The following is a 23978-nucleotide window of genomic DNA, read 5'->3' on the forward strand; positions in this document are numbered from 1 at the left end:
GTGTGGAGGGCCCCAGACTCACTTTGGCTCCCAAGGACCCACACCTTTCTGGCTTCATTTCAGATAGACCCGTACGTCCCCTGAACACCTCCACAGTGCCATGCGGCTCTCACCTGGAACACCCATCCTCCACTTTCCTACTGCATCTTCTGCACTGGAGCGATCCTGTGGTCTTCCCTGGTTCTACACCTTCCTTGTGCAAGCCCAATCCTCTCTCTTGTGTTTTCTGACCCATTAAACATATCTGTAAGTGGCTTTTTCTTTCTTTTTCTTTCGTTCTTTATTTTTTCTTTCTTTCTTTCTTTCTTTCTTTCTTTCTTTCTTTCTTTCTTTTTCTCTTTCTCTTTCTCTTTCTTTTTAAGAGAGGGGTTGGGGAGGAGAGGGAGAAAATCTTAAGCAGGCTCCAGGACTTAGGGCCTGATCTCGACCCTGAGATCATGACCTGAGCTTAAATCAAGAATCAGATGCTTAACTGACTGAGCCACCCAGGCGCCCCAGTGTTTCTATATGTAGCAATCTGTGTTTATATTAAACTGAATGTGAGCTCATACTAGTATCTCCAACATTCATCTAGGGCCACATGGATCGTCCTAGGCTCCCTATCTTGGCTTATTTGCACCAGTGAGATGGCTCTCACCATATGTCATTCTTTTGCTTAATTGCTTAATCCCAGTTATACATGCATAGTGGTCTCTCACTGCATATTTACCTGTGGGTTTATTTGTCCTCAAGATCAATGCTCATTTTCAAGCTCTTAAAAATAACTAAATACATAATGCATGCCAGCTGCTGATCTAAACACCATAAACATATTCTTTCATCCTCGTAACCATGTGAGACATCTGATATTAGCTCTGTTTAACAGAGGAGGAAACTGACATACAGAAAAGCCGAGCAAGGAGCCCCTGTTGCACCATAACTGAGAGGCAGGACCAAAGACTTAAGCTCCAGTCTCCTGGATTCTGGAATCCCGGAGGGACCGCTCCTCCGTGCTAAAAGCTCCCGCATGTGTGGCTGTTTCTTGTGCCCCCTTGCACATGGTGTGTCCCTGCAGCAGGAAGTCAAGGGTGGTCCAACCACAGCGGGGTACTATTCACTTCTGGACTCTCGCTACTCTTACAAGTTATTTAATTCATCACCTGTGGAATCCCCATCCCACCCCTAAGAAAGCTGCTCCTAATTCCACCTCTGATCCACGTGGCCCCGGCTCTGCTTCCCTCATGCCTGGGAGCAGGTCTCCATTCTGTTCTCCACCTCCCTTGAGCCCCTACATCTCTAAGAAGAGTCTCTAGCTCTGCCTCATGTGTGGGGGCAGGGGCATTCCTCCTTCTCCTCACCCCTCACTTCCAGGGCCCCTTGGTGTTTGCTATGCACCTGAAGACATGCAGAGGAGCCCCAATCTTAAATTTTTAAAAACCACAACTTTGCAACCACCTCATCTCTTGCTTCTCCCCTTCTTCCTCCAAATACTGTCTGAGTGCTCCTCCACCCCAGGCTCTGTTCTAGGCAGAGGGATTCCGGGACAAGCAAAACTGGCCAAACTTACATCCTCGAGGGGCTGGTGCCGCAGCACATTTAATCTGCTTGAAGGAACAGGGAGCACCCAACCCCATGCCTTCTACCTGCTTTTAGGAAAGAAGTGTGTATTGGTGAGAAGTGATCATACGTGTTTTATTGAGCATACAGAGGCAATGCCATTGTCCATCAGCAATATAATTCAGGATTAATCATCTCTGACTCAATTAAAGTCTCCACAGGGACCTGCCCCAGTTTCTTAGACATCACACTTTGTAGGACTGGTATTTCTGAAGATGGACCTGGCAAGAGGAAGGATCCCTTTGAATACAGGCCTCTGGCCCTGAGAAGACCCATGGGATTGCAGAAGAGTTCCTTTCTCTGGCCAGAGGCGGTTCCTTCCATCCCATCACTGTAGTGATGATTTTCGTTGTAAGAGCAGGTGTTATCGGGAGCTACTACCCCAGGGCTAGCCCAGCACAGCTAGACGCACCTGCTCACGGTGAATCGGGAATGGTGGGTCAGTCTGGAGAGAGACACCACAGAAGCCTTTTGGACAGTCCCAGTGGGGCCTGCATTCCACCCTGGGCTGGTCCTCATTCTGGATGCTCGCAGACACTACTGGTCAGGAATAAAAGCCCAGAGGGAAGCTCCACACAGACCCACTTGGCAGGCTCCTCTTCCGGAGTTACTGCCCCAAAGTAGAGAGTGGGAAGTCCTTTAGTTCCTCCTTTTCTGGGTGCACCTCTGACACCTTATTCATCTTGGTGAAAATCTGATTGATCTCCATGAATGTCTTGGCCTTGGTCTCGGGGACAACCAGGAAGATGTAGATGGTGGTGAGGAGACATATCACAGCAAAAATGATGAAGCTGTAAGCTCCAAGGCCCACCTGAGGGATGGGGACCAGGGTTCACTTTCTCGAAAAGGTTCTCCCTTTCCCCCTTGGGGATTCGTGCTTCTGGGTCCCCCGGGTCCCACTCACCTGAATGAACGGGAAGATCAAGCCCACGGTGAAGTTGGAAAGCCAGTGGACACTGCCACCCACCATGAAGGCCGACGGCCGGGAGGACTGCAGGAAGATCTCCGTGATGAGCAGCGCGGGGATGGGACCTTGGGAGGCAGAGTGAGAGAAGAGGAAGAGCTGCCTCCTCTGAAAGCAGAGCAAGACCACACGGGGTCTTGGAGCCCCTACTGGTCAGGGCACCCAAGGCAACGGGCCCAAGGGCCAGTATGTCTCCAGTACCCCAGGGCTTGTGGAGAAGCAGGGTAAGAAGACCAACAGCAAGAATTTGGCACCACAGGTGACACTCTGTGACGTCCCTAAAAGGGGCCCATGACCACCCTCAAGGGTCTCTACGCCAATCATATGGCGCATTTCAACACACACAGTCCAGGCTGCTTTACCACTTTAACTCTAATTATGCTCTGTCCAAACCCCTTTGCAATAAGAAGGCAGGGGGAGAAGCCTTTTGGGGGCTGTATCCGGTCTCCAAGGAGCCTCTTCCAGGTAACAGAGGTTTGTAGGGCTGATGGTGCAGGGGAAGAGATGCAGAAAGCATAGAGCCGGCTCTGGGGTACATACTGGGCCCAAGGGCGTGTCCTACGACGTAGCAGATGACACAGGCAATGCTGACATAAGGCATCCAGGATATTGTGTCCTGTGGGGAGAGAACAGAGTTGGATCACACCTGCAAAGCAGGCAACCAGGGATGGGGAACGTCGGGGATTTGGGTCCTCAGAGGGCCAGCCGCTCTGCAAGGGCTGGGGGAGGAGGGCACCTGGCTCCTCCAACAGGCAGCACCCCCCAGAGGCCTCCAGAAAATCGGCCATCAGTGGCAGTGGGCTGCTTTGGGGTGGGGGCCCCGGGGGCCTGCAGATGGTCCCCAGGCATCTGATTCATTGTAGCTGCTAAAAGACCACTTTGGTCTCCCCCCTCATACTGCAAGCGCGGGCTCAGGGGGTGGACAGAAGACTCCTGCCTCCACCCGAGCCCCAGCTGCCTCACCTGCAGGGCCAGAGCGGCCGTCAGCACGCAGCAGGCCGTGAAGCAGACAGAGAAGCCCAGAAGGAGCAGGAACCTGCGTCCCAGGAGCTCCACCACGAACGCCTGCAAGGGAGGGGGCGCAGGATGAGCAGAGAGGCTCAGAGCCCTGCGGGACAGGAGGCCGCACCTCTGCCTGGAGCTGCCTTCCTGGGAAGCCCCCGCTCGTCCCACACACCCCTTCTGGAGGGGCAGCTGTGAGGAGACGCGGGCAGACCGTGTGCCCACTTGCCCATGTGCATGCCCCCCAGCAGGCCCCCACGCTGGCCAGTCCAGGGGTCCCACGCGTTCCTGGCACAGGTAGCAACCCCGAATGCCAGACATTGGGGAAGAGCCACTTCACGCAGTGGAAGCTTCCAGACTCTGGAGCAGGGTTCCCCACCTTGGGGGGGTTGCACAGGCTGCCTCTCCTAAGAGACAGGCTGTCATCTGACAAGGGCCAGAGGCTGCAGATGAGGAGACCAAGAGGCACCTCGGATCCGGCTCTTTCCTTGGCTAGGACCCTCCCCCCCAAGATGTCCTCCATCCGTGGTGGCTGTCGCAGACTCACGGCACAGATGGTCATCAGCACGTTGACAGCCCCGGTGCCCACTGTCACATACTGGACATCATGATTGTTCACCCCGGCACTCAGGTAGATCTGGTCTGCATAGTAGTAGATCTGGAAGGTACCCAGAGGCTGGTGGGGCCCTCAGGGCAACGCCTGTGATGCCGCCACCCCCCTGATGACACCGCCCCCTGGCCCCACAGCCCCACAGTCCCCCAGCCCAGCCCCCATACCGCGTTCACTCCCGACAGCTGCTGGCCACCCATGAGGATGATGATGGAGATGACCTGCCACCGCAGGGACCTCATGCTGAACAGCTTCAGCACGGAGATGAAGCCTGCCGCCTTCTCCGCCTCGTCCTCCTGCTGGATCTCCTCCATCTCCCACTCCACGTTGTCCCAGCCTCGCAGCCTCTTCAGCGCTAATGGCAGGGAGCAGGGCATCGGCTCAGGGTGCCCCAACTTCCCAGGGCCAAGATGCTGCAGCCTCTCTCCCCTGCCCACTCTGCCCCACACAGTAAAGCCTCACCATTTCTGGCAGCTTCTTCATCCTTCTTCTGGATCAGCAGGTACCGGGGGCTCTCAGGGAAGAAGGGCAAGAAGAGGAGCTGCAGAGCCGCTGGGATGCCAGTCAGCCCAAGGAGGATCGGCCAGCCTGCAGGGGTGCCGGTGTCCACGTGAGAGCCGGTCCCAGCCAGGTCACCTGCCCTCTGCGCCCCCAGCACCTGCTCTCCCAGGTGCCACTCTATCCCAGTCTATCCTGGACTGGTTTCCTTAAGGGTTGGACACAGAGCTGGTGACACTGGACACCCTCCCATGCTCTGATGCAGCATGCCACTCAGGACTCTGTTGGGGTCACCAGGACACCTGAACTAGAATGGCCCGAGCAGCACTGACCATCGAAATGAAAACCACAAACAATGCAAATGTCCGTGATGGTAGAATGGATGCACGAAGCACGGTGTATTCACAGAACAGAACTCTACACTGTGCTGAAAACCCCCACAGGAGCCAAACTTGGTGGTGGCGGCAGTGGTCCACACAATGGTCCAAAACTGGATGAAGTCCAGGAACAGAAAATTAGCTTGATCTTTGCAAAAGGTGACAAAAAACTATAGGGAGATGCAAGGATGAGATGGTAAACATCAGCACAGTTGGCTCCCTGTGGGGGTGGGAAGGCCATGGTTGAGGGGCATGCAGAAAGCTTCCAGTGGGGCGAGGTGTTTGGGAGGCCAAGTCGGTGAAGTGTCTGCCTTTGGTCCTGATTTTAGGGTCCTGGGATCGAGCCCCATGTTGGGGCTCCTTGCTCAGGGGGAGCCTGCCTCTCCCTCTGCCTCTGCCCTTCCCCTTGCTTGTGTTCAATCTCTCACTAACTCTTTGTCAAATAAATAAATAAAATATTTTTAAAAAAACAAGCAAGCAAGCAAGCAAGCTTCTAGGGGACTGGCCTGGTTCTAGTTCCAGATCTGTGTCCAGACTGAGCACCGGTGTTTGATCTCTGGCAGAGCGAAGATATGTCCATTTATGTCTTATGTGCTTCTCCTTTCTTGTGTTATTTTGCACAATAAAACTGGTCCAATGAGTGAATGAGTCACTCAGGCCCCTTCTAGGAGCTCTTAACACCTTGACTCTCCCTCTTTTCTCCTAGGGCTTGCAGTCAGTGACGATGGTGGACATCTGCGTGCTAGGCACTGTCCTAATGGCTCTCCGTGTGTTAATTCACTTCCCCATCACAGCCACGTAGTGAGGCAGGTGCCAGGACCAACCCCACCCTATGCCTGCAAACGCAGGCACAGGGGCCACAGGCCCTGTGCCCAAGATCAGGGGCAAAGCTCAGAGCTGGACCCAGGCATGCTGAGCCCTGGGGACTCTTCACCACCTGTTATACAGACTGAGGCTCAGACTTAGATGACGGCCTTGTGACAACCAGCGAGTCTCACTCCTGAAATGGAAGAGGAGTAAACAAAGAACACCCGCATTTAGACGTCATCTTTTTCTCTATCTCTTTTTTAAAGATTTTATTTCTTTGAGAGAGTGAGAGCAGAGAGAGCCAGCAGGGGAAGGGGCAGAGGGAGAGGGCAAAGCAGACTCCCCGCTGATTAGGGAGACCAACGTGGGGCTCGATCCCACACCCCAAGATCATGACCTGTGCTGAAGGCAGACGCTCAACTGGCTGAGCCACCCAGGCACCCCAACATCATCTTTTTCAAGTCCCGTTTCAACCCCTGAACCTTCCCCCTAAGAAAATGAGTCCCATGCAGTAGGTTCAGCTTCTGCCCTGCCCACTGCTCCGCTGGGTGGCTCATCATTTTCCCGACCTCCTCCCTTCCCTTGTCCTGAATCCAGGGCTCCGCTAATCCCAGACTCTGACTCAGTCGCCCTGTATAGCCCACCACACGTATGGACTCATCTCCGATTTGGGCCACTGCCATCTGACTCTGGCCCCCACCCCACCCCCTCCATGGAAACTCCTCTTGGAGACCCCAAACTGCCAAATCCAGACACCCTGTTGCAATCTTTTCAAGAAGATTGTCAGACCTCTTCACAACCACTGCACCGTGACTGCCTGCCTCCTGCACTGCTACTCTCATCTGGGCTTCCTTCCCTCCTTCCTTGTTCTTGAGCATCTGTTACGTGCCAGGAATTGTGCTGGAGATTCAATGACGAATAAGGCCAAAGCTCTGTCCAGAGGAAGGGCCCCAAGAGGGGAATAGCCTCAAAAAAGGATGGAGGGACAAATGCAGTCCACACAACAGTTGTAGTGCCCTGAACACACAGAGACTTTCTGCACTTCTGCCCCCATGCCTGTGTCAGGAATGCCTGTCCTCCTCTCCCCCCCGCCCCAGTCCGGGCTCCCTGCTGTACACTGGCAAACACTTTATGGGACACCAGGGCTCTGCACATTGCCCTGCGTCCTGCTGATCATTTACGTGCCATCACTGGGAGACAGGAAGTTAGCCCTGTGACCTCTGGTCCCTGCTCCTTATGAGGGGCATTGAAAGGGGGATCAGTGTTTAACATGGACCTAGGCCCAAGCCACCTGAAGTGCATCCTAATGAGACTTCGGACATGTTATCCAATCTCTCTATGCTTCAGGTTCCACATCTGTAAAATGGGCATAATAAGTATCTGCCTTATAGAGTTGTTTGGAGGATTGAATGGAATTAAGATAAAGACATAGTGCCTGGCCCCCAATAAGCATGTTATACATTTTGGTTGGCGTGACTATTTTTTTTAAGGATTTTATTTATTTATTTGACACAGAAAGAGAGAGAGAGAAAGAGAGAGAGCACAAGTAGGAGAGCAGCAGGCAGAGGGAGAGAGAGAAGCAGACTCCTCGCTGAGCAGGGAGCCCCATGCAGGGCTGGGATCATGACCTGGGATCATGACCCGAGCTGAAGGCAGACACCCAACCCACTGAGCCACCCAGGCACCCTGCAAGTATCACTGCCTTTGCCTGTTACTGAGCACCTACTATATGCTGGACTTGGGCTCTCGAGGAGGGAAGCGTGGGGTCTGCAGGCGATCCTGAGCTTACCTTCTTTGTTTGCAAGGAGGTTCCGAAGACCAAAGATCTGGGCCACAAGGATGCCGACAGTGATGAAGACCTGAGGTACCACCCCGAGGGCCCCCCTCAGATTTTTAGGAGCCAGCTCCCCCAAGTACATGGGGACAACGTTGGAAGACAGACCTGTCAGGGGATGGAAGTAAAAACACCGTCAGGAAACATTAGTCTGAGAGAGATCAGCTGCATCTCCAAACACACTTGTTCTTATCCAGTAATCACATTAGTTGGGCTGAAACTTTTGTCTCAAGGAGGCAAGAGTAAGCAAACACCTCTTTTAATTCTTCATCCTTTAAGCAATAGGGAAAAGAGAAAATAGTCTGAACCAAGGAAGTTCACAGACAAGCACCCTTGGTTTTCAACACGTGTCACTGGGGGCAGGGGACATGGGTGGCCTGACCTCTGGGCAGCCCTCCTACCTGGCTTCATGTCAGGGAAGAAAAGCCCAGGTGTGGTCTGGCACCTTGTCCTCTCTGGCTTCTTGGGAGAGTCTGTTCAGACAAGGCCAAGGACCCCTGCCCACCGGCTCCACCTTCTGAGAAGGTATATCATGTAACAAACTGATGCACAGATGCCCACAGACACCGAAGCACTAACTCTATTTATCAGTAAGCATGACAAATGTAAATATATATCGTAAGATAATTGCTACCTCAGATTTCTGGAATCCCCACTATTTAAACTTTTAAGTTTTCTCATCTTACTGAAACAAGAAAGAATAGGTGGAACTTAATTTTATAGGCTCTAAAGTATTTTCACATATATCATCCCATTTAATTCCCCTAAAAGCACAAGAGGCTGAGAATCTTGGATGGAGGTCAGCTGGGTTGTTAGTACCCCAAGGATGGGACACCCAGTCATGAGTCAGGCTGGGGCTCCAAGGGACAAGGGTCTGAGAGGAGGCTCCAACCACAGGGAGGTCGAGGGGAACCGTGTAGGGCTCGTGGAGATTGGAGCTGCTGGCAGCGGGTGGGTATTTGATGACATCCAGACAGGAAGGAACCTTTTGAGAGCCAAGTGTTCAAGCCTTGCGATTCTGCCCAAGGATATCTGCTTAGTGTTTTAAAAGAGGCTTGCTGCTCATTCACATCGGCTCATCCCAGTTGTCGGAGCAAAGAGGGGCAGCCTTTGCAGCAGCCCTGAGAAGTCTGGTGAGGTGTTGCTGGGGGGAGATCCTTGCAAGCCTAGTGCCCAAAGGGCTGGGAGGAGGCAGGGGCCCTTGACGGGTGGGCTCCTTGGTCACCACTCAGAGCCCAGGGTGGGGAACCCCACATCTCAGCAGCAAGTTGCTTAATTAGGGACAAAATCAAAGAAGCAAACGTCAGGAGGTTTGTGAAGAGGTGGGTCCTCTTCATGCTCGTGCGAAGCAGTCTCTATTCTGACTTAAAAGAGACTCCGCTGGGCAATCCCAGCTGGTCCATTTGGACAGAGTCCGGGAAAGTGGCTTTTCCATTTGAAATTCCTTCGGTGAATGTGCCTGGCGCTCTTGCCACGCGACTTGGCCAACAGTGAGCCGGTGAACTGAGCATCTCAAGTCCCACTGTATGTCCCTGCACTGCCGTTGTCCCATACCACCTTTGGCAGCTGTTCACTTCCTTTTTAGGAAGTCTGAGTAGCATGCTGCTGGCTCACACACCTTCCTGACTTTATCCAGAGCCATGTGAAAGGATTAACTACAAATGCATTATGACCTCAGATCCAAACATGATCTGAGGACCCAGGAAACTCCTGACACCTTTTCAGGGGGCCTGTGAGATCAAAACTATTTTCCAATCATCCCTGGATAGTGCCCTGTTCACTCTTGTCCTCGTGAGCACACAGTGGAGCATTCCAGAGGCTACACAACCAGTGGGGCACAGAAGCAGGTCTGAGAAGCCAGCTGTCTTCTATGAAGCCAGCCATTAAAGAGATTTGCAAAAAAACGTAAAGCAATGCCACTCTTCTCACTAAGTTTTTTTTGTTGTTGTTGTTTTGGCATACACAACTCTTCTCCTAGAGACATGTAATGGGCTTTCTGTTGCCATTTAAGTCAATTAAATGAACATTCGTTGGTTGCAATTTCTAAATGGCAAATATTGACCAATACAACCCACATGAGAAAGAAGCTCTTTGGAACCCTCAATAATTTTAAGAGTGTAAGAAGGGCCTGAGGCCAACACGTTTGAGAACTGCTGACTTCAAAGTCATGCTTATTTAAGAGTAAAGGTTGGGAGTTTTGTGATTTGTTCTCTTTTGGAGTCTAACATTTCCCTGTTGGGACCAACTCTGAAGTGCCGGATGGTCAACAGAAAAGGGCCTGCCTGCACCTGCCCACTGCTGACACCTGCCAGCCAGAAATCAGCCCTGTTCCAGCAGGGGTGGCAGGAGGCAGGAACAGGGCCAGGCACCCTCAGGGCTCAGGCCTCGGGCCATCCAGCGCTCTCAGGGAAAGCTGTACCAGAGTAGCTTGTCATGGGGCCTATCACTTTCTTTGACAGGACCTCTTCTCTCTTCAGGGATCTTATTTTCCTCTTCTCCTGGACTCCACAGTTCCTCAACATTTCCCCTAACACCACCTCCTCACCATCTCCCCCATTGTCCACTAGCACCAGCTGAGGGACTTGCTGGCTTCCAGCCAGCTCAATCATTTATCCTCATTCCCATACTTGAAGGAGAAGATGAGAGCTGCTGGCACTGCCAGGACCAGGTGCAGGGTTGCTGGCAAGGCACCCAGGATGCAGCATTTTGGGGGCGCCCACCCTGGATGCCCACCCTGAAGGCAGGCGCACAGCCCCGAAAGTAGGTGTCCTGCTCGCTCCCACCAGCCCTGGGAAGTACAGTCTACAAAAGAATGTCAGGTTGGGGAAAGGCCCCACACATAGATTTAACCCCATCTCTTCAGTCTGAAGCAATTATGGGGGAGCTTCCTATGACCACTAAAGGATGGCCTCCAAGGATAGCTTTGGAGGGTTTGCAAAATAGCTCTGGGACTTATGAAGCGAGAGACCCCAATGAGTCATTGCCTTGGAGGAGTAAATGAAAACAGACCCCTGAAAAGCCCATTGCAAACATCACATAAAAGTTGTGATCACATTCCCCATAAAAGTTGAAAGGCTGCTCTCATTAAGGATTCATGGGGGCAGCCCCAGTGGCCCAGTGGTTTAGCGCCACCTTCGGCCTGGGGCATGATCCTGGAGACCCAGGATCGAGTTCTGCATCGGGGTCCCTGCATGGAGCCTGCTTCTCCCTCTGCCTGTGTCTCTGCCTCTCTCTGTGTGTTTCTCATGAATAAATAAATAGAATCTTTAAAAAAAAAAATAAAAGAAGGAGTCGTATGTTGGATTGTTTGTCAACATGCTTTTTTTGACCAAGACCCACTAAAAAAACAGAGACCTGTTTTATATTGCAACCCGATTTTCACACCCGTATAGATAACCAAAACGAAAGTTGCAGAAGACAAGTCTTATCTCTACAGCACACGACACAAACTACTCTGCCTAGAACAAGAAAATGCAGCTCACTAATCAAGGGTCACCACCCACTCACCGTTCCTCCTGCAGTTGAGAAAACACAAAGATAAAGGACCAGACGGGAAGCGAGCTTCTGAACAGAATTCTGTATTTCTGACTTTCACAGAACGGCTCTCTTCACCAGAAGCGGCACAGGGATGCTCTGCCCTTGGCCACCCCTGAGACTAAGCCCCCGATCCAGAGTCTGGTTCAGGGCAGAGGCAGAGGAGCAGCCTCCATCTCCATCCTTCAGGGGTCCCAGAATGGTCTGGACCCTGGTGCCTGCCCCTCCTCATTGATTATCCTTTTTTTTTTTTTTTTTTTTTTTAAGTATTTTGTGTATTCACAGGATACCTTAAACTTAAAGTCACATGAATGACATGAGGGTTGGGAAGGAGGAATTGGGAATATAAGGTTACAAGTTCTTTTATGTAATGTGTGAAGCAGTTTATTATTGATTGAAAAGTACACTCTAATCATTTGTAAATGTACATTTTAAATCCTACGCTGACCACTAAAAAAATCTTTAAAATAAGATATAGAAAAAAAAAATAAGACATAGAAATAATGTACCAATAGAGGAGATAAGATGGAATTGTTTTAAAATTTTTAAAAATTATTTTAAATTAAATAAAATAATTGTTTTAAAATTTCAACTCAGGTTCTCGATCATCCTAAATTACAGAGTGGTAGCACAGGGTAGTATCATTTACCTGCACATATTCCCACCAAAAGTCTGGACAAAATGATCATCTCAAACGACCGGGCGACCTCACTGCACCCCATTAAGATGGCGGGAACTATGGAAAAGATGTTGTTGAAGAGCAAGGTCCCTTTCCTGCAGAGGAGGAAATCTCAGTTAGCCTGGGTGCAGGATTCACTTATTCATTTAAAAGATAGATGTTCACCAACTGTCCGCCCAGTTACAGCATCGGGCTCTGTGGCTGCTTTATGCTCTCTGCAGTCGAAGACTGACAGGTCAAGTGCACAGCCTGGTGTGGGAACATTCTTTCTGTGAGACAGTGGAAATGACCACAGTGCGCAGCACATCAGTGGTGGGGAGCAGAGGGAAAGAGCCACATAGTACAATACACTCAAGGGTTTTTGAAATCATAAACTCTTATGATGTTAGTGTAATCTTGAAACCAGATCGGATAAGGACATTAAAAGGAATGGGTAGGCCAACCTCACTTATATTACATAGATGGAAAAATTGTGCATGAAATATTAGCAGACTGAATCCAACAGCATATATAAAAATCTTTTAATGTTTTAAAATGCCAAACAAGGAATGCCTGGGTGGCTCAGTGGTTGAGCATCTGCCTTTGGCTCAGGGTATAATCCCGAGATCCTAGGATTGAGTCCCGCATTGGGGTTCCAATGGAGCCTGCTTCTCCCTCTGCCTATGCCTCTGCCTCCCTCTCTCTATGTCTCTCATAAATGAATAAATAAAATCTTAAAACAGAAAAACACCAAACAAAATAAAATGCCAAATCTGGGAAAAGCAAAATTGTAATATTTTACAAATTATAGACAATCATTGTGACTCCAGATAGATAGGGAAGGCTGTCATCAGACACAAAAAGCAAAAACCATAAGGAGAGTTAAGTCTGTCCACTGGAACATTTAAACATCTTGTATGAAAAAGATACTATGTGTGTGATTAAGCAATAAAGCAAGAGATCAAGAAAATACTTGCCTGATACAACAGTGTTATTTGGACATGCCCAGAGATGGAATTTCCTCCTAGCTGTATAATCTTGGCTAAGTTACAGCATGGGAAAATGTTTTCCTATTTTGAAAAAGGAGATGGGGCTTTTGTATGGATTGGAAGAATTAATAAGCCTAAAAGTGTTCAGGATAGAGCCTGGCACAGAGGAACCCATCAATAAATTGTTGGTTGCTACTGTTATATAAGGAACAGATCCTTAGGAAAACCACAAACTACTGAATAGCGTTTATCATCTTCTCAGGCAGACAGCTGGACAAGCAACTGTCTGCTCCATCTGTGGACCAAAAGGACCAATGGACCAAAGTCCTTTCCTTAGAAGACTTGTCCTTCAAACCTGTGATTGATTAACGTCCTGGCCCCCAGGGAAAACTGCTCAGTTCAACACCAAACTCCCAGGAAGACCTTAGGATTTTAGATCCCAAAGCAGAGGTTGTATGTTTCTAATCTCATACTCTTTTTGAAAAATATTGGAGAAGGCACTGGGTTCTGGTCTTGACTCTTGAGCTAAAGAGATCTGTGGCCAAGAAGACAATTTGACCTTACCTAGCTTCTGAGCTTGTCTGCCAAGGGAAAAGGCTGGTGGGGTGGGACTCTTAAATACTGTTAATAACAAAACCACTTTTTCATGCCCATGGAATTTATACCAGGGAGTGTGATGTCTTAAGGACCTTTTTTGGAATCAAACATTAGAGATCAAGAATCTCTAATGTTTCTAGAATTAGTGGCAAAGATTGAGTCTCAGTCAGTTAAGCATCTGTCTGCCTTTGGCTAGGGTCATGATCCCAGAATCCTGGGATCGAGTCCTGCATTAGGCTCCCTGATCAGCTGGGGGCCTGCTTTCCTCACTCTCTCTCTGCTGCTCCCCCTGCTGTGCTCTCTCATTCTGTCAAGTAAATAAAATCTTAAAAAAAAAAAAAAAGAAAACAGAAATCATCACAGCAGTTATTACCTAGTTTTACAAACAAAAAAACCATTTCAGTTTTGGCCCTCCGTTTTAAATGGTTGGGATCTAGGAGCTTCAGGAGCTGGGAATTCACATCGCCTTACCTGCCAAGTTTATTCACCAAGGGGCCGACCATGAGGGATCCGATGAAACCTCCAAAGGGGAACATGGACACGGAGACAGACCAGAGCAAGGTCAAGGAAAACTCATTTATGTAGTTATTGTTACGTTCAAAATAGGTCTCATTATAAAATGCTTTCATGAGCTGGAGAACAAAGAAGAAGAGAGTGCCACAATAACTTGACCTGGTTTTGCAAAAAGAATCCCGTAAGCTGCTGGGCCAACCGACAGATGGCCTGGGCACTAGTAAAGTGAAAGGGAAAAAGGATGAAGTTGTATGAACAGCAATTAGCCTGGGCACCAGCACAGGGAGCTGCCAGGCCTCTGATAAGCACACTTCCCCTGAAGTTCCGAACTCCAGTCCTCTGGTCCTTTGCATGAGCCCTGACCCTCCAGAATCCTCTGGACAGTGCAAGGCTGCAGAAGACCAGAGCCCCCACCCGCAATCCCGAGGCCAGCCCCAGCATGCACAACCAGGCCTGGCTCTCCAGGAGAAGCTGAGGCCGGGGGCACTGGGCCCATCCCCGTGGTCCTGTGCCCACCAGTCACTCTCCTGGGCTTGTGCTGTGTGTCTCGTGGGTATTTCCCTCTCCTGTTACCTGAGGACACACTGTGTGCCTGGGTGTGCACCTATTGCCACCATTGTGGACATGCCCAGGTCCAGGGAGCTCCAAGCCCCCCTCCTCGTTTGTGGGTGGCTGTGTCTCACTCACCCCAGGGACCTACCTCGTCAGGGGAGTTAACGGCGGCCACGTTGTACCCATACTGGAAGGATGACCCAAAGGCTGCTATCAGCATCGCCAGTGAAAGTACAAGTGTCAGCCTCTGCGGGAGGAGGAGAAATCCTGGCTCAGGTCATAGGAGGCGCTGGGGTTCAAGGGAACTCCTGATTTACTCCAATGTCATATAGAAGGATGCCAGAGAATCTGAAGACCCGTAGTCTTTCGACTGCTCCCTATCTTGAAGCCTACCTCTACCCACCTAACCTGGTAGGTTCCCTGAACTGTAGCACTTAGGGCCAGATAATTCTTTGCTCTGGGGAGCTGTCCTGTAGGCACTATAGGGCCACCTGTCCCCTACCTGTGACAACCCAGAGTCTCCAGACATTGCTAAACGTCCTCCGGGCTGGGGGAGGCAATTGCCCCTGAGAACCGCCGGGTCAGAAAGACACCAAAGGCTCACCTACTCCAACACTCTACCTCATGTCTGAAATGCTTCCATAACATTCCTACCACGGGGCTGTATGTGCTGACAGTAGCAAATGCACTCAAGTCCTGCCTTAAACACAAACTCCCCTAAAAATCAAAAAGAAGAAAATGTGAACAATTTTAATTGTTTCTTGAGGGCCACTGATTAACTTTCGTTAGCCTCTGGACTTTTGATGGAACAGGCACACAGAGAGAAAATATATAAATCCAGGTTTCTGGGGACTCAAACACCAGTGTTCTGTGATCATATCCCCCTTTGATACATGAGGAAAATGAATACTTATTTAATGGCAAGAGGAAGTCATTAGCAAGATCATGAAAACCTGGAGAAAAAAGTGGAAAAAGCTTCTCTTAGAATCTATGGATTCTATTTTTTTTTTTTTTTGAATCTATGGATTCTATAATATGTTTGCCCATTGCCGCTTGCTAGCTTAATTGCAAGAATCTCCAGTTTCCTTATCTTCAAAAGGCAGGTCATCACACTCCCTCAGAGCTGTTACAAGGTTGAATTATGAAAGTGTCGAGCTATGGAGGTGAATCCACAGACCAGGGCCTGGACGCAGCTCTCAGAAGCCTCCCCTGGGCACCATCATCCATGTGCTCCCATGGAGGCCCCATCCAGGGGACACATGCCCCCCATGGCAGCCGAGGCCCTCAGGTCTTCCTCCCGGCAGTGCCTCTGCAGCGAGTTAAGTGAAGAGCAGGGCAGGGAGAGAACCTGTAGCCATCCCTGCCTTGTCCTGCTGCCCCGGTGAGCATGAGCTGGTGCTCCATACAGCAGGAGCAGGAGTGAGACCTGTAAGGAGCCCCCATAAATGAAACCTCGCCCTTCCCCTCCCTCCACCAAATGAATGAACAAATGGTTAATTCAGCAGGAAATTTCTGGTAAGGGAGATAAGAGCCATGGGCTCCAGTTTCCAGCCTCTCCTCAACCTCCACCATCCCCTAAAGGCAGGTGCATAAACAGGCACAAGCACACCCCCCCCACCCCAGATGCAGGACGGGGCTGAACTAGCTCACCTCCCACCTGAAGTGCTCTGGGCAGTCAGTCACTCAAATGCGAGCCAGGCATTGTTCTAAGTGCTGGGGATATAGTGGAGAACAAAACAAAGTCCCTCCCCTGTGGCTGTTCTATTGCTTGATTTCGTGGAAGGAAGGAAGGAAGGAAGGAAGGAAGGAAGGAAGGAAGGAAGGAAGGAAGGAGAAAAGTGATAAAGTTTTCCTCTTCTAATTCTCTTCTAGGTAAATGATTAACTAGAAACACAACAGGCTTCACTCATGCCGCCAACTGCAACTCCTGACCACTTTCTACTTTGATGGGTCCTATGGTTTGAAGTCCTTAGCAAAGCTCTGCTGGGGAGCTGGCTGGTGCCCCAGAATGCGGGAGGCTGCCAGGCGTCCTGGACAGCCAGCAACCTGACAGCTTTTATGAGATCCCAGGGAACATTATCAGAAAGAACTCAGGCTGTAGAGTCCCTAAGCATAGAGCGTACAATTTAACTTCTATGCTTTTTGTCTTCCTCCTTGAATTCAAGAATGTGCCATAGGCACATGCAGGCGTAGGGTATATGGACCTGTAGGAGTCAGGGGTTACCCTCTGTCGAAACAGCAAAGACATTCTGGGTAGGTTCTCACTGACCACGCTGGTCCAAACGCCTTCATTCATTAAACAAATAGTGGTTGACAGCTGACTATATTCCAGACACCACGCTACAGTCTGATGAGCAGATCAGCTGCCCTCAACATCATGGTCCAATGCGGAAGGCGGATATTTAAAAAAAGACATAGTATTTTAATAGTTTAACTATAACTGTAGTGAGCTCTACAAAGAAAAAACCCAGAAATGGTTTAAAAGAGGTGTCAGAAGTGTCAGGCAAGGGGGGCTCAGGTGGGGCATGGCTGAGCCAGGGGCAGAAGTACCAGCTCTGAGGACCATTTAGGGAGCAAAATCAAAGCACTGGTACCCCATCAGGAAAATGCAAATCGAAGCTCCAATGAGATACTGCTTCTCACTCACAAGGATGGTTAAAATCAATAAGACAGGTAATAAAAAGTGTTGGCAAGGGGAAGATTGGGACCCTCTCGTGGTGCTGGCAGGATTGTATGATGATGCATTCGCTTTGGAAAGCCTCACAAAGTTCAACAGAGTAACCGTACGACCCAGCAATTCCACACACAGGTGTGTACCCAAGAGAAACCAAAACTTGTTCGCGCAAACAGTTGAACACAAATGTTCCTGGCAGCGTTATTCCTAGCGGCCCCCAAAGGGAAACGATCCAAATGTCCATGAGTTGAAGAATACACCAACAGGTGCAGGACATCCATGCAATGGAAGATGATCTGCCCAAAGGAAGAGCAAAGGACACACACTGCAAGTGGCCTTCAGCACTGCAAGGCGCTGAGCCTCGAAAGTGTGCTAAGCGAAAGCAGCCAGTCACGCTGTCTGCCCCCATCTTTGTGAAATGTCCAGAACAGACAAATCCACGGAGACGGAAGGTAGATTGGTGGTTGCCAGGGGCTGGGGAGAGATGTGGATTACTGCCGGTGGGTACAGGGTTCCTTCAGGGTGATGGGAATGTTCTAAACTTGATCATGCTGATGGTTGCCCAACTGTGAATTATTCATGGGTATATTTTATCCAAATTGCATACTTTTTAAAAAAGATTTTATTTATTTATTCATGAGAGAGAGAGAGAGAGAGGCAGAGGGAGAACCAGGCTTCATGCAGGGAACCGGACGTGGGACTCGAACCTGGATCTCCAGGATCATACCTCGGGCCGAAGGCGGTGCTAAAACCACTGGGCCACCGGGGCTGCCCAAAACTGCATACTTTCAAGGGGTAAACTGCATGATCTGTGAGTTATGTTCTCAGTAAAGGTACTATATGTAAAAAAAAGCGTGTAAAAGAAAACCATGGTTTAAGCTTTCTTCTTTTTCTTCCATCTATCTTTCTTTCCTTCTTTTCTTTCTCTCCTTCTTTTCTTTCTTTCTTTCTTTCTTTCTTTCTTTCTTTCTTTCTTTCTTCCTTTTTTCTTTCTTTTTTCTTTCTTCTTTCTTTCTTTCTTTCTTTCTTTCTTTCTTTCTTTCTTTCTTGGGAAAAGGAAAAATATCAAGTATTGAGCTGGATTAGGGCATGAGCGAGAGCCACGCAGGTCTTCCAGCAGCTTATATAAATGACAAGTGGCCTTCAGACATGAAGGGGGCAGCGGGGGGGGCGTGTATCCTCAGAGGCCAAGGGGAGCCATGACTCAGCTATGCTTTTGGGAGAAATCGCACGTTCTTCATGCCCACAGTAAACTGGCTTCCGGTTTCATAACCATGAACACATTTTGAGACTTAGTAAAATAGCGGCCTTCGGGGTCTGTCTTCCAAATGGGTGTGATTCAAGGCTGCTGGGAAGGGAGCCCTGCCCCAAACAAATCCCTTTGGGAATTTGCTTCCTGGATCCATTCCCACTGTCAGGGATCCCCCAGAAAAACACACACATCTCCAGAAAAGTTAGTTCTTATGAATTATTAACTCTGAATCACTTTCTCACACTATTGATCCCAAAGTTCACAAACGGAAAGGGAGGGACAGAGAGGTGCCTTGTCTTGTGGCCATGGTGGTTTAGAGCACAGGGCAGAGTGAGGGGGGAGCCCAAGAGCCTGGGATCGGATCCCAAGCTCCTGCTGCTCCCTGGGTGGACCTGGGCCAGTTACTGGACTTCTCTGTGTCTCAGATCCTTCACCTGTAAAAGGGGGAACCATACTCCCTCCCTCATAGGACTGATGTGAAGAATGGATGAGTTTATACCTGAAAAACACTAGAGCCACACCTGGCTTAGAGTAAGTGCTACACACAGGCTTGCTATCATCATCATGAGCAGCGATAGAGTCAGAAAGGAGGTTACCTGTTCCAAGATGCTGGGTGTTTTGATGGTGGATGTACCCCCCCTAAAATTATGTGCTTTCATTTTCTAAAATGCTTGGACTTCCCCGCCCCCCCTCCAGGCCAAGAGTCCTTTCCCTTGGTAAAAAGTCCTTGATGCCCATTGATTAGATTCTCGTCTTTTCTTTTTTACTTATGAAGAACCAAAGGCCAGTGAGCCCATGGTCACACAGCCAATGGGGGACAGAGAGCTGGACCCCCTCCATCAGCGCACACAGTCCCTGCTTTCTGCAGGCTTCCCAGGGGCTCCCACTTTCCCTCACCTCCTAACCGCCCCCCCTTCACTCAGTAATCTGCAGATTCTTACCAGCAGCCACCATGGGAATCATTTTGTTTTCGGGTATCCCAGGAAGCCCAGCACGTGTCCTGGCCTTTGTCCAAAGGGGCAGGTCTGCCCTCAGGCAGCCAGGAAGGGATAGCCTTCATCCCACCTGCCACTGGAGGAGGCTTCCTCCCTTGGAGAATCCAGGGAGCCTACACCTTCTGCTTGTGACCATTTTAATCATATCCTTTCAAAATGTGTTGCTTCTTTTCAGGGACCACCATGCGGGGTGTTCTTCTGCAGCCTCACCCAGGGGCACAGATGGCCAGCCTGTTCCTCTTTGAAGAGAGGGCACAGAGCAGCTGAGGGCCTCTCCTGACCCTTGAGCCCCTAAGTTCTTGTCACCGCACGGTCCCTTTTATATAAAATAGGGGGGTTAACACTGAGCAGTATAATGATTCCTTAGTTGTCACGAGAGTCTAACAAGATCCATGTGAAGGTGCTCAGCAACCTGGAAAGCTCTGATTCTCTGGGTACGAGAACACCTCTAATGAGAAAGGACTAGGGATGTTACTCAACATTCTGCAATACTCAGGCCAGCCCCTCACAGCAAAGAATCTTCTGGCCCCTGGGGTGCCTGGGTGGCTCAGTGGTTGAGTGCCTGACTTTGGCTCAGGTCGTGATCCCAGAGTCCTGGGATCTGCCTCTCCCTCTGCCTATGTCACTGCCTCTCTCTCTCTCTCTCTCATGAATAGATAAATAAAATCCTAAAAAAAAAAAAAAAAAAAAAAAAAAAAAGAAGGAAAAGAAAAAAGAATCTTCTGGCCCCAAATGCCATTAGTGCCCTGCTCTAAAGGGTGAGCAAAGTAATATCAGTTATGGGGGAATCATGATGTACCAGGTAATTTGAGTACATTATCTCATTATTTGCTCCAGCAGCCCTATGAAGCGGTAGGGTTATCATTCCCATTTTACAGATGCAAAAGCTGAGGCACAGAGCAGTTAAATAACTTGCCCAGGTTCCCACAGCTAGAATAGGATGGAGCAGGAAGGGAACCAGGTGCTTCCAGCTCGAAAACCTGCTCTTAACCCGCAAGCTACAGAGCATGCTCCCAACCTGTCTGTGCTAATGGTCTCATATCCATGCCCGGTTCAATAATAATCTGCACAAATATGTACCTCTGCTGCCACAAATACAAGCAAATGCTGTTGCAGCAAATAAAACGCAAATTCCTTGAAAGCGTTCATAGTAAATTCATAATCTTTCTATCATCATGTATTTTCTTCAATGGGGTGACTCTCAAAGTACAATGGAAATGCTTTGAGTGAGGGGAGTGGGGTAGGAGGCAAAAGATCCAGAAACCAGGGAGCCTCTCATCTAAAAGGCTGGGACTCTCTGCAACAGATCTGAATTCGATTCGAGTCCTGCACAGTCTTTTCTGTGCCCACCTTCCTGCCATGTCAGCCCAGCCATGTGGCTTGCCGAAAAACCTAAAGAAGATGTTTCTGAAGCCAAAATCCAAACAGATCAAAATGCACCTCACCGGCAACATGTAAAGGGTTTTGTGGCTGGTTGCAGAATGCCTGCCCTTCAAGCTTTTCTGGGGGAGGCAGTGGGGACAACTTAACCCTTTGCATCTCTTCAATTTGGTTGCAGGCATTTTTCAAAGCTGTTCCAGTAGAATGATCCCCGAACAATCTCTACATCTCAATATCCCCTAAATCTGTCCTCTAGTCCCTGTCTAAGTGAACTCTGAGGAGCACCTTCCTTCCAACAGAACCCCACCACCACCGCCATCCCCACCCAGCAATGCCGAGCAGGCCCCGGCAGCAGGCTGCTTCGTGCTCCCTCCTTTGCTGGGAGGCCCACTTACCCCCTCCTTCTTGGTTGGATCCTGTTGCTCCATCTTTGGTCTGCAAGCGTGGACTGCTGCTTACTTCCTTTCAGCCAAAATAACAAATGCACTGAATAGAGAGAGAAGACATTCTGGCTGTACTTTGGCCGTGCCAAGTAACAGCCAATAGCATTTTTATAGCCAGCCTGAGACCGAATAACCCTTTCGGGAGTCCAGAGGTGCGTCTTCTTTCACTTCTTTTAAATGAACCGTCTGGGGTTTCGCTCAGCAAGCGGGCGCCCCCCCCAGGAGCGCAGGCACGGCGCGCCTTCCTGATTGGGACAGTGTGGTACGTGCTCCTGCCAAAGCCTCCACTAGGCAGGCTCGTGATGAGTGACTGGAAGGGTTATTTCTGTCACAAACACATGGAAAGCCGCTGGCCCCACACCATAGCAGGTAACCCGAGGGCAAGAGTTAGGGTCACCAGAGGTTTCTCAGAAGTGGTCCCTGCCAAGAAGCTTGCAGCAAATCCTTCCGAGAGGCAGCTTTTGCTCAAATAACCATGCCACACTTGCTCAGAGACTTTATTTTCCTTTGGAAGAACCAAGTGGCCTAAAGATGTGATTTTATGTGTAATCATCCCTACTGTAAAGGCAGTAGTTAGTCTGGATGTCTTTATCTACAGGGCAGGGAAAGTGAGTCACGGCTGCTGGTTTGGGTCCTCCATGCATGCCCAGGCCACAGCCAGGCTCCTTATGCTCAGCACGTGTTCAGCCACCATGGGGCACCCCCGGGTCAAGGGGCCAAAATCCAGAGCAGAGTCCCACAAGGCCCACAGGCTTTCATCTTCACAGGATATATTTCCTGTTTTATTTGCTGTGGCAGAAATCCAATTACTTCAGCCATTCCTCCCTCACAAGGAGAAGTTAATGGGGAGCCCGCAGTGTGCCAGGCGCTGTTCCTCCCTCAGTAGCAAACTTGGGAATTGTAACCAGGTTCCTGTATGAGGGGGACTGTGAGGAGGGTGGCTGAGAGTCTCTGTGTGTGAGTTGGGGGCCCCCTGCCCCTCTCACAAGAGAGGATTGGCCATTTCCACCCCCACCAGCTGATTCCCTGTCTGTTCCCTGTGTCATAGTATGATGCCCGGTGAAGGTTTGGCAAGACCAGAGGTTCCCAGTTATTTCAGAGTTTTGAAAAATTCTCCCCAAAAATGCACTTTAGTTGGGGAGGAGGATGGGAAAGTGAAGGGAAGATACAAGTTGTGCAAACAAAAAGAATCAGCCTTGGTTGGCAGTCCTGGGTCATGCTCGGGCCCTCCTGCCCTGGCTTCTGTGGATACTGGGCATCATGGGCATGGCCGTGTGTCACCAGTGCCCCAGTGTGGCCGGCCAAGGGGGCACAGACCCACAGCAGCTCCAGCGGTCCCAGCCCCTTGCCTGGGCCCCTGCCACCGGGACCATCAGGGGAAGCACCCAAGGGCTCCAGACTGCACCCCCTGCAGGTGCTCTGTGTCCCTGCTTGGTCACTCCCACTCTAGGACCAGACCCAGCAGCCTAGGGTCTCTGGCTGCTGTTGGGCCCGTGGAGGGGCCCTTGGGCTCCTGGGATCTGGGTGCTCAAATGGAGGAATAGCCCATTGGAGGAGGTATACTCCTGGCAGGCTGACTGGGGATGTATGGCCTGTGCCCTCCCCCTGCAAGTGGTCTCTGCGTGTAGTGGGGGGGGGGGTCCTCAGACTCCGTCCTCTGGGCCTGGCCTTCCCTGACCAGCCCCAGTCCCGACTAGGAGAGGAATCTGCCAATGGAAGCCTATTTTTGCCTTGTGGTTTAAAATGACAGTAATGAACAACACTGATCAACCCAAGGACAGGCTGAGGCGTGTCCCAGGATCACGTACAAATATTTCCAGGAAACTGTATGCGTTTTGGAGCTACTTCTATCAGAGCCAAGGAACCACTCTTAAAGGAAAAGTGGATACTTGCAGGATATTTGGTACAGGCAGGGCCCTCCTGACTCTCTTCCCCATCTTCCATACAGTTTGGTTCATCATGGGGAAATTATATTAGGATTTTATCATTGAGGGAGAGAAGGACCCAAAGCCAATTTTCCTCCTTCTCCAGAGGGCCATATATTAGGTCCCCTCTAACCTCTCATGACGCTAAAGTGCTTGCCGGGGACTCTGCTGTGAGGATTTGGGTCCCAGATCTCAACTCCCAAATTGTTTTTACTAACATAAAATGTAAGTATGTTAGCACACAAATTTAGAAGACATATCAGAATCTGACTGGTTAGTTATTTTGGGATGTGAAATCACAGATGATTTTAACCCTAGTGTATGTTTACATACATACATACATACATACATACATACATTTATTTATTTATTTATTTAAAGATTTACTTATTTTAAAGAGAGTGAGAGCATGAGTGGGAGGAGGGGCTGAGGGAGAGAATCTCAAGCAGACTCCCCACTGAGCACCGAGCCTGACCTGAGGCTTGATCTCAGGACCCTGAGAAATCGAGAGTCTGGATGCTTAACCAATTGAGCCACCCAGGTGCCCCTACGTTTAAATTTACTGAGCCTACTGTGATACTAGAAGGGGAATGCAACAGGGTTCAAAAATAAAAATCGCCTTCAGCCTCAGGAGGCTTAGACTCTAGTTGAGGACACAGCATAGTCAAATAACGGCATTGATGAATTTGATGAATTTGTATCTATAAAAGAGCTCTAAAGGTGGGGTGGAGGGCTGGTCAAGGAAAGGTTCTTAACAATGTGAGCTTGAGCTGTGACA

General features: G+C 49.8%; 1 protein-coding gene across 1 annotated transcript; it reads right to left on the reverse strand.

The window, feature by feature from the left end:
- Positions 1 to 1646: 1646 nt before the first annotated feature.
- LOC112924672 (solute carrier family 2, facilitated glucose transporter member 5) lies at positions 1647 to 21587 on the reverse strand. The gene is made up of 12 exons (XM_026005073.2): positions 21228 to 21587; positions 14680 to 14778; positions 13938 to 14098; positions 11872 to 11996; positions 7644 to 7796; positions 4635 to 4760; positions 4340 to 4527; positions 4110 to 4220; positions 3524 to 3625; positions 3101 to 3176; positions 2501 to 2628; positions 1647 to 2407 (listed from the first exon to the last, which is right to left on the reverse strand). Exons 1-12 carry the CDS (start codon positions 21258 to 21260, stop codon positions 2204 to 2206), a joined length of 1506 nt encoding a protein of 501 aa, XP_025860858.2. The 5' UTR covers positions 21261 to 21587; the 3' UTR covers positions 1647 to 2203.
- Positions 21588 to 23978: the final 2391 nt, after the last annotated feature.

Source organism: Vulpes vulpes, chromosome 12 (genome assembly GCF_048418805.1).
Source record: "Vulpes vulpes isolate BD-2025 chromosome 12, VulVul3, whole genome shotgun sequence".
In the NCBI taxonomy this organism is placed as follows: domain Eukaryota; kingdom Metazoa; phylum Chordata; class Mammalia; order Carnivora; family Canidae; genus Vulpes; species Vulpes vulpes.

Bases quoted from the DNA above. Each gene is read 5' to 3' on its own strand.
- LOC112924672 (XM_026005073.2), bottom strand. From the start codon at position 21,260: ATGGAGCAACAGGATCCAACCAAGAAGGAGGGG. The intron at 14,779-21,227 runs GTAAGTGGGCCT...CTCCTCCCGCAG, and splicing joins ATCCAACCAAGAAGGAGGGG to AGGCTGACACTTGTACTTTC. The intron at 3,177-3,523 runs GTGAGGCAGCTG...CTCTCCCCACAG, and splicing joins CGGCCGCTCTGGCCCTGCAG to GACACAATATCCTGGATGCC.